Source organism: Eschrichtius robustus, chromosome 14 (assembly GCF_028021215.1).
Source record: "Eschrichtius robustus isolate mEscRob2 chromosome 14, mEscRob2.pri, whole genome shotgun sequence".
Lineage (NCBI taxonomy): Eukaryota > Metazoa > Chordata > Mammalia > Artiodactyla > Eschrichtiidae > Eschrichtius > Eschrichtius robustus.
The window spans coordinates 18907641-18916356 of NC_090837.1; the positions used below are offsets into that span (position 1 = coordinate 18907641).

The 8716-nt window shown below is 47.1% G+C and overlaps 1 protein-coding gene across 4 annotated transcripts in view; it reads left to right on the top strand.

The window, feature by feature from the left end:
* Nucleotides 1–8344, top strand: part of KCTD10 (potassium channel tetramerization domain containing 10) — a 34505-nt gene extending 26161 nt beyond the window's left edge. For all 4 annotated transcript variants that reach the window (XM_068562262.1, XM_068562263.1, XM_068562264.1 and 1 more), the window contains one exon: nt 5544–8344. In XM_068562262.1, the coding sequence (XP_068418363.1) occupies nt 5544–5768 (225 nt within the window). In that variant the 3' untranslated portion in view covers nt 5769–8344. The remainder of the gene's footprint in view (nt 1–5543) is intronic.
* Nucleotides 8345–8716: the final 372 nt, after the last annotated feature.

Consider the following 8716-nt stretch of genomic DNA (forward strand, 5'->3'; position numbering starts at 1 on the left):
TTCATTGTCACTTGTCTCAAGGTATTTTTTAATTTCCTCTTTGATTTCATCGTTGACCCATTGGTTTTTTAGTAGCATGTTGTTTAGTCTCCATGTAATTTTTTTTTTCTCATTTCTTTTTCTGTGGCTAATTTCTAGTTTCATGCTGTTGTGTCAGAAAAGATGCTTTAGATAATTTCTGTACTCCTAAATTTGTTGAGGCTTGTTTTGTGCCCTAGTATGTGGTCAATCCTAGAGAATGTTCCATGTGCACTTGAAAAGAATGTGTATTCTGGTTTTTTTGGATGTAATGTCATGAAAATATCAATTAAGTCTAACTGTGCTATTGTATCATTTAGTATTTCTGTTGCCTTATTGAGTCTCTCTCTGGAAGATCTGTCCATTGATGTGAGTGGGGTGTTAAAGTCTCCCACTGTTGGGTTGGCCAAAAAGTTCATTCCGGTTTTCCCATAAGATGTTACAGAAAAACCGGAACGAACTTTTTGGCCAACCCAATATTGTATTCCTGTCAATTTTCTCCCTTTACGTCTGTTAGTATTTGTTTTATGTATTTGGGTGCTCTTATATTAGGTGCATATACGTTGATGAGTATAAAATCCTTTTATTGATCCTTTTATCATTATATAATGTCCTTCTTTATCTTTCTTTATGGGCTTTGGTTTAAAGTCTGTTTTGTTTGATATTAGTATTGTGACCCCCACTTTCTTGTCACTTCCGTTTGCATGAAATATCTTTTTCCATCTCTTCACTTTGTCTGTGTGTGTCCTTTGCCCTGAAGTGGGTCTCTAGTAGGCAGTGTATTGTAGGCTTTTGTTTCTTTAATCCAATCTGCCACTCTGTGTCTTTTGACTAGAGCATTTAGTCCATTGACATTTAGGGTAATTATTGATAGATATGTATTTATTGCCATTTTAAACCTTGTTTTCCTGTTGTTTTATATTCTTTGTCCCTTTTTCTTTTCGTTTTTCCTTTTGTGGCTTGATGATATTCTTTTGCATTATACTTATGTTCTTTTCGGTTTTTGTGAATCTATTGTATGTTTTTGATTTGTGGTTACCCTGTTTTTCAAGTATGTTAAGCCCTTCCTATATATATTTGCCTTAGACTGGTGGTCATATAGGCTCAAACACATTTTAGGGGGAAAACACCCTACATTTTCTTACTCTCCTCCCCAACATTTTATGATTTTGATGTCCTCTTTTACGTCTTCATGTTCATCCTTTTGCTGTTCATTGTCATTATCATCACTTTCACAGACAATTTTTTGATTTTTTTTTAATCTGTGTAGTGGCTTTTTTTTTTTTTTAATTTATTTATTTTTGGCTGTGTTGGGTCTTTGTTGCGGCTCACGGGCTTTCTCTAGTTGGGGCGATTGGGGGTTACTCTTCTTTGTGGTGTGCAGGCTTCTCATTGCGGTGGCTTCTCTTATTGTGGAGCATGGGCTCTAGGCGTGCGGGCATCAGTAGTTGTGGCACGCGGGCTCAGTAGTTGTGTCGCAAGCTCTAGAGCGCAGGCTCAGTATTTGTGGCACACGGGCTTAGTTCTCCACGGCATGTGGGATCTTCCCGGGCCAGGGCTCGAACCCATGTCCCCTGCGTTGGCAGGCAGATTCTCAACCACTGTGCCACCGGGGAAGCCCTGTACTGGCTTTTTTAAGTGATTTATTTTCTAATTGTGATTTTCTCTTTCCTATAGATTTTTACTTCTTTTCTATTTAGAGAAGACCTTTCAATATTTCCTCTAGGATAGGTTTAGTATTGCTATGTTCTTTTATTTTTTCTTGTCTGAGAAATTCTTTATCTCTCCTTCTATTCTAAGTGATAGTCTTACTGGGTAGAGTATCTTAGGTTGCAGATTTTTTCCCTTTTAGGACTTTGAATATATCTTGCCACTCCCTTCTGGCCTGCAACGTTTCTGTAGAGAAATCAGCTGATAGTCTTATGGGGTGGTTCCCTTGTAATTAACTCTGTTTTCTTCTTGCTGCCTTTAGAATTCTCTCTTTATCTTTAACTTTTGCCATTTTTATTATAATACGTCTTGGTGTAGGTCTTTTTGGGTTTATCTTGTTTGGGACCCTCTGAGCTTCCGGTACCTGGGTATGTTTCTTTCTTTAGGTTTGGGAAGTTTTCAGCCATAATTTCTTCAAATACATTTTCGATCCCCTTTACTCTTTCTTTCCCTTCTGGAGTCCCTATTCTGCGTAGGTTGGCACACTTTATATTATGCCACAGGTCTCTTAGATTGCTTTTGGTTTTTCTCATTTGGCTTTCTATCTGCTGTCCTGATTGGGTGATTTCCATTATTTTATCTTCCAGATCAATTATTCATTCTTCTGCATTATTCATTCTGCTATTCATTGCCTTTAGCTCAGCTTTTGTCTCTGCAAATGAGTTTTCTAATTTTTTTTGGTTCCTCTTTATAGTTTCTAGTTCCTTTTTACAGTACTCTGCATTTCTTTCAATAGCCTTTCTTAATTCCTTCGGTATTTTCATTATCTTCTTTTTGAAATCAGTGCCTATTAGACTGAAGGGGTCTGTTTCACTCTTTGTTCCTTCAGGGGTCTTTTAACTGGGAGTAGTTCTTCTGCTTCTTCATTTTACATATTTCTGTTTGTGAGTTTCGGAGAAACAATTGTCTACTGTGGTCTTGGAGGGCTGTTTATAGGTGGGGTCATCCCTGTGTAGCTTTTGTGAGTTTAATATATTTGGTGCGAGGGCAGTTTTTAGTATGGATGCCCGTGGCCTTTCTCTTCAGTGTGTGCTGGTCATTATCCCCTTGTGGGGGTGTGCAGATGCAGTGGCTGATGCCCAGTCCTGGGTTCTTGGTGGCGGCGGGCAGCTCGGGCACACCCCCAGAGCGCACGGTGGGCGTGATGGCATCTCACAGCCACTCCTGGAGTTTGGGCGGGCAGCAGTGGGGGCCCTGCAACCCCTCCTGGGGTCCAGGAGGGAGGTGATGGTAGCCTGAAACCACTCCTGGTGTCTGGGGGCGGTGGGGGGGGGCGCTACGACTGCTCCTGGAGCCCATGCAGGTGGTGTCCTGCCCTCTGCAAGCACACGCACAGAGAAAAAGGCTACAATCTAGATCCCACCCCTCCCCTCGTGCACCCCCAAACAATGGCGACTGGCGTCTAAGGTGGCCCAGGCTTCCCCTGCATACACCCCCAGCCGTGGTCACACTGGATTCCAGCCCCCCCAGTCCGTCTGCACAGCGTGCCAACCCCGGTCCTCTCCCCGGTTCTGATCTCTGAAGCCCGAGTTCCAGCACCCAGCCCCCACCAGCGCTGGCAGACTCGTGTGTCAGGCTGGGGAGTGCAGGGCGGCAGCACTGACTGACTGTGCAGTCCTCCCTCTGCTTTGGCTGCCGCAAACCGGCTGCTGTTTTATCCTCTGAGGCTCTGAAGCTCTCCTTCTGTCCCGGCCCATCTCCCTGCCGGTGAGGGGGCTTCCCAGGGTGCAGGAACCTTTCCTCTTTTTCACAGCTCCTTCCCAGTGACACAGGTCCCGTCCCAATTCCTTTCTCACTTTCTTTTTCTTTTCTTTTCCTTCTTCTTTTTTCTTTCTTCCTACCCGGTTACGTGGAGATTTTCTTGCCCTTTCAGCAGTCTAAGGTCTTCTGCCAGCGTTCAGTAGATATTCTGTGAGAATCATTCCACATGTAGATGTCTTTTTGCTATATTTGTGGGAGAAGGGTAAGGTTCATGTCCTACTATTCTACCATCTTGATTGTGCTTTTTTTTTTTAAATCATCCCATACACTGTGTCATTTCCTTTTCAACCTATCTGGGGAAATCTGATGACCAGGGACACATGCAGCAGGTCATGCCTCTAGTCACCTTTGTACAGATCTGTAGGTCACCTGCTCAGGTTATTATCCTCACTGCAGTCCCAGGAGCCCACAGCTCTGTGTGATGCTAGAGCAGCCTCAGAAGCAAAATGCAAATGAGAGAAAATCAGACCACAAAGTAGAAACCAGAGTTAAAAATCTTTTTTTAACTACTTTTTTTTTTTAAAGGGTACGTGGTTTTTTTGTTTGTTTATTTTTGGCTGCATTGAGTCTTTGTTGCTGCGTTCAGGCTTTCTTTAGTTGCAGCGAGCAGGGGCTACTCTTCGTTGCGGTGTGCGGGCTTCTCATTGTGGTGGCTTCTCTTGTTGTGGAGCATGGGCTCTAGGCACACGGGCTTCAGTAGTTGTGGCATGCGGGCTCAGTAGTTGTGGCTCGTGGGCTTAGTTGCTCCGTGGCATGTGGGATCTTCCTGGACCAGGGATTGAACCCGTGTCCCCTGCATTGGCAGGTGGATTCTCGACCACTGCGCCACCAGGGAAGCCCTTTTTTTTTTAACTTCTTAAAACATTTGATTCATTAGTATTTAGAATGTATCCTAAAAGGTATGTATTGTTGTAAGGTAGCCAGGAAGGGAAAAACACTGAGTTTCTTTTTTTTCCTTTCAAAGATAGTGGGGGGACCAGAATTGTTCACTTTTCCTCCTGTGTTAACAAGACGTGCCTCTTTTCTTTAGGGCTGTGAATTCCACCTGTAACTAGACTCTCCATTTTGTCATAGTTTGGTTTTTTTATATACATGGATTGCCTCTGCCCTTGGATATTCAAAAGCTAACCATCATATTGATTGAACTTTAAAATAGTGACTTTACGTTTTTAGAGCTTAACAGCGAGCAAAGGCACTGAGAGACCTTGTGGTCGGATCCCAGCTGTGTATAGATTCGTGGACGGGTTCCGGAGTGAGCCTGTGCTCATGTTCGTGCGGCCGGTTAGTGGTGGAGCCGGGATGGAGGCCAGAGCCCCTCTCCTGGCTCCCTTCGCTCTGCCTCTTGTCCCTAAGGGCTCCTTCCTTTCTCCAGGGAGTTGGTGTTGGGATGGCTGCCCCTTCAGGGACAGTTTCCTCTTCTTCCATCCCGTACTTCCGGGAGCCGTGCTTTGGAGCTGACACTCATGGTTCGTTGTCTCACGTAACTGCACAGATGTTCCACTTGGGTTTTTGCATAATCGGTATCTTCCCTGGCAGAACATTTCAAGTGCTTTACCATTTCTTACTGATTGCCTGGGACCCACCTCTATCTAGTTCACGGCGCCTGACCCCGAAGGGCAGTAAGCACACGCAGCGCTTTACTGAGTGGGAGGGATTGTGTCCATTTTATGAGGGTCCCCAGCTGGTCCCTGTTCAGAAAGGACGCTCCTTTTAAGGTGTGGAATGCCTCGTGTACAGGGGTGCAGCCCTGATTGTTAGAAGCAACACATTGGGAATGACGTAAATGTCCAAAGGAAGGCAAACTTGGGGGGCAGAGAGGGCAGGGAGATCTGTTTCACTGTATCCCTTTTGTCTCTTGTGAATTTAGTGCCATGTGTAAGTGTTGCGTATTGAAAATAAAAACTGCTTTAAACATAATAACGATGGTCTTACGGAGTCTTAGGGGCCTGGTGTAGACAGATGGCCCTGCTCAGAAGTCCTGGGTGGCGGCAGAGGTGGTGGGGTGGGGGGTTTGACATGCTAACGTACCTGCCTTGTGTTTTGTGGGGCTACAGGTGGAGTTCCCTGAAGCCCGGATCTATGAGGAGACCCTGAATATTTTGCTGTATGAGGCCCAGGATGGCCGGGGACCTGACAACGCACTCCTGGAGGCCACGGGTGGCGCGGCCGGACGCTCCCACCACCTGGACGAGGACGAGGAGCGGGAGCGGGAGCGGATCGAGCGCGTGCGGCGGATCCACATCAAGCGCCCGGACGACCGGGCCCACCTCCACCAGTGAGCGGGCAGGGGGCCCCTGAGCGCGCCCGCCCGCCCTGCTCCTCCCTGCTGTGCACGCAGATCCCCCGAGAGCTCCCGGGCCTCCCACTTCCCCCCGAGTCCGGAGAGACTGCATAAAAAGCCAGATGACGATTTTGGTATTTCTCGACCAGGTGAATGGATTGTCTTTACCCAGGTGAACACACCCCTGCTATTGAACAAGCTGGGTCCAAGGTCTCTGCCTTCCTGAGAATCCGAGAAGCACTGGAGCCAGGCTTTCCTGGTTCTGGAGGAAGAGGATGAATGGGTGTGGTGTGTATGTGAGAACTTGTCTGCAGTATTTATTTCTGTGGGTGTTGACTGCCTCTTGGAGCTTCTCGGGTCGCCTTCCCTCCAGGGTTCGGTTTGTCAGCTCTGAGACGGGTCCTGTAGTCGGCGGTCACCAGCGGTGTCTGCGAGCTCAGTGTTTCCTGACTCCACCCCAGCACCCTGGCCCCATCCCCGCGCCTGGCACAGGCCCCACGGCTTTGCGAACAGCCCATCCCGCCCCGGGCATCGATCCTAGAGCTTGTTGAAGGACCACAGCTCGTAGCAGTGGAGATCCCACCTGGGGGGTTCCTGCCTCTCGGCCGCTGTTCCTAGTGTGGCTCTGGATGCCCAGCTCTGTTGAAGGGGCAGGCCTGTTGCCCCTTCTGCTGATCTGTGGTCTGGTGCTTGTTGGGACCCTGCAGGGTCTGGCCGAGAGCAGAGCTGCCCCTTCCTCTGCCCTCCTTGTTGACCCACTCTATTCTGGGAAGGCTGCCTGGCCTGCTTACGGGCATAGCGCACAAACCACTGCCCGGTGGGCTCCATTCCTTCCTCCTTGGCCTTCTGCCCCGTTAAGCGGGACTTATTGCCCCCAGCGGATGCCCTGCCCTTTGCTTAGAAGAAATTAAACATGGCCCCAGACTCTGTTCTGGCGTCCAGACGGGACCACTGCTCACACCAGCAGCCTCAGGACGGCTCACTTGCTGTCAGCGCAGCCGTCACCTGGAGATCCCTTCCTGTCTCTGCCTCTGATTCTTACACAGTGTGGCGTGGCCGTCGGTGAGCAGATGGAGAGGACGTGCAGATCCTTTTGGGTCCGGTCAGTGTGTGTGTTCATGTTTGTTTAAGGGACGTGTGCGACTGTGGATGAGGATGTGTGCCCATGGGGCCTGGGTGGCCCGCACTGGAGCCCTGCTGCCTGCACGGCGCTCGTGTGGGACGGACGTTCTCGGTTACCTACCTCCCCGTCTCCTCCGCGCCCGTGACGCACAGAGGGAGTGGTGACGAATGTGGGTGGTTGAGACTAGGCTGATAGAGTAGTTCCAAGGAGATTCGGATGTGTGTAAGGTATGGATGGGTTTTGTCTGCTATTCAAGGGAAACGCTACCATTTTATACCAAAGGTATGAATACGGGCAGCCTTTGATACAGTGTATTCGAACAAAACGAGTTTATATTTTGAAATGGTTTTTACAGCTTAGACTTTGTACATCCTGCCCTACTTGTGACAGTTGTATGCCTTTATTTTGTATCCAGCAGCAAAGCCTACAATAAAACTTTAAAACAATCATGACCCAACCTAAAAATCATGTATCGGGTAGATGCTTTTTAAACTGTTGTGTGGGAAACTTTCATATTAGGCCATTTGGATTTTATTAAGTGTTAAGGATGGGAGGGGAGGGGGCTTAAATAATGTTTTGTAAATATTTTATACTGTTTAAGTTTTAAACACCAACCCTGCTGTTTGGGTTGAACTTTTTTAGAAAGTTAAAGTGAATGTCAGTTCTGATGTTTTCTGTAGGAATGGAAAAGCCATCATGTAAGTTCTGTTTTTCAAATGTTTACGTGATGAGTAACTAACTTTGTGGAACAGTCTGATTAGTTAGTTGGGGCTTCTACACCTTCTGACCAAATGTTTCTGGCCGTCTCTCTACTTTCACATTTCCTTCAACTTTGCACTTGTCGTTTGGAGTCTTTGCTTCCCTGGGATATGAACAAGTTCATGAAACATTCCATGGTGAGCGATACTGTTTGTTAGTTGCATACAGCCGTGAGCTGACCATGACAAAGTGTTGGCTGGTCCAAGCTCTGTTATCAGACATATTCTACAAAGAACTGATTTCTTATGTGAGCACTAAGGGCAACAAAAGTCACTTTTTGTATTTAAGAACCGTCCCAGTAAAACAAACACTGGCCTAAGATTTGGTGAAGAGCAAAGTTTTATTACACTGTAATAACTTACAATGGAAAAAGCAGAACAGCTTTGGGTCCCTCGTCATGAGGCTTTTGTTCAAGTAAGTCATCTGATTGTGGTGACTGGGGGCCTCGCCTCTCCATCGTCCTCCTGCAGTGGCTTAGCAGGGCGGTCGCTGTGCAGGTACCCCCGCCTTCCCTCTGGAATGTGTGTTCTCTAGGGCTCCACCCAGAGTCACTGTAACACGTGTGTCACTAACCTTTCTGTCTCTTTGTGCCATGGAAAAAAACGCTATGAGCTTCAGAAGTAGTCACTGTATGTTGTACAAGCATCTGTGGACATATGTAAAATAAAAGTTATATAACGCTTCCACTTAAATCTGTTTTTCTGGGTCTTTTCAGAAACGCCCAGCACAGTCCAGCCACTGAACTGAAGTGCAGTTCACAGGAAAGAGAGCAGAGCAGAGAGCCCACCTTCTACTTCACCACCTAAAGGTTGCTGCTCAGGGTGGAAAAGATGAGTCATTTTTCCGTAGTGTTTGAACTCAAACACTGGAAGGAAGTCTTGGGTGGAAATGCTTCTGGGCTTGTGAAACAGCAGTCAGCTGCTGTTGCCTCCGACTGCAGGTTTGGGGTGGGGAGAGCTACACCTCACCACGTGGAACCTAAAGCCGTGAAGGAATTGGGTATGTTTCTGAGTTTCATTTATTTAAAGCAAAATTCAAATTTTGCAGCTTTATGCTCTCAGACC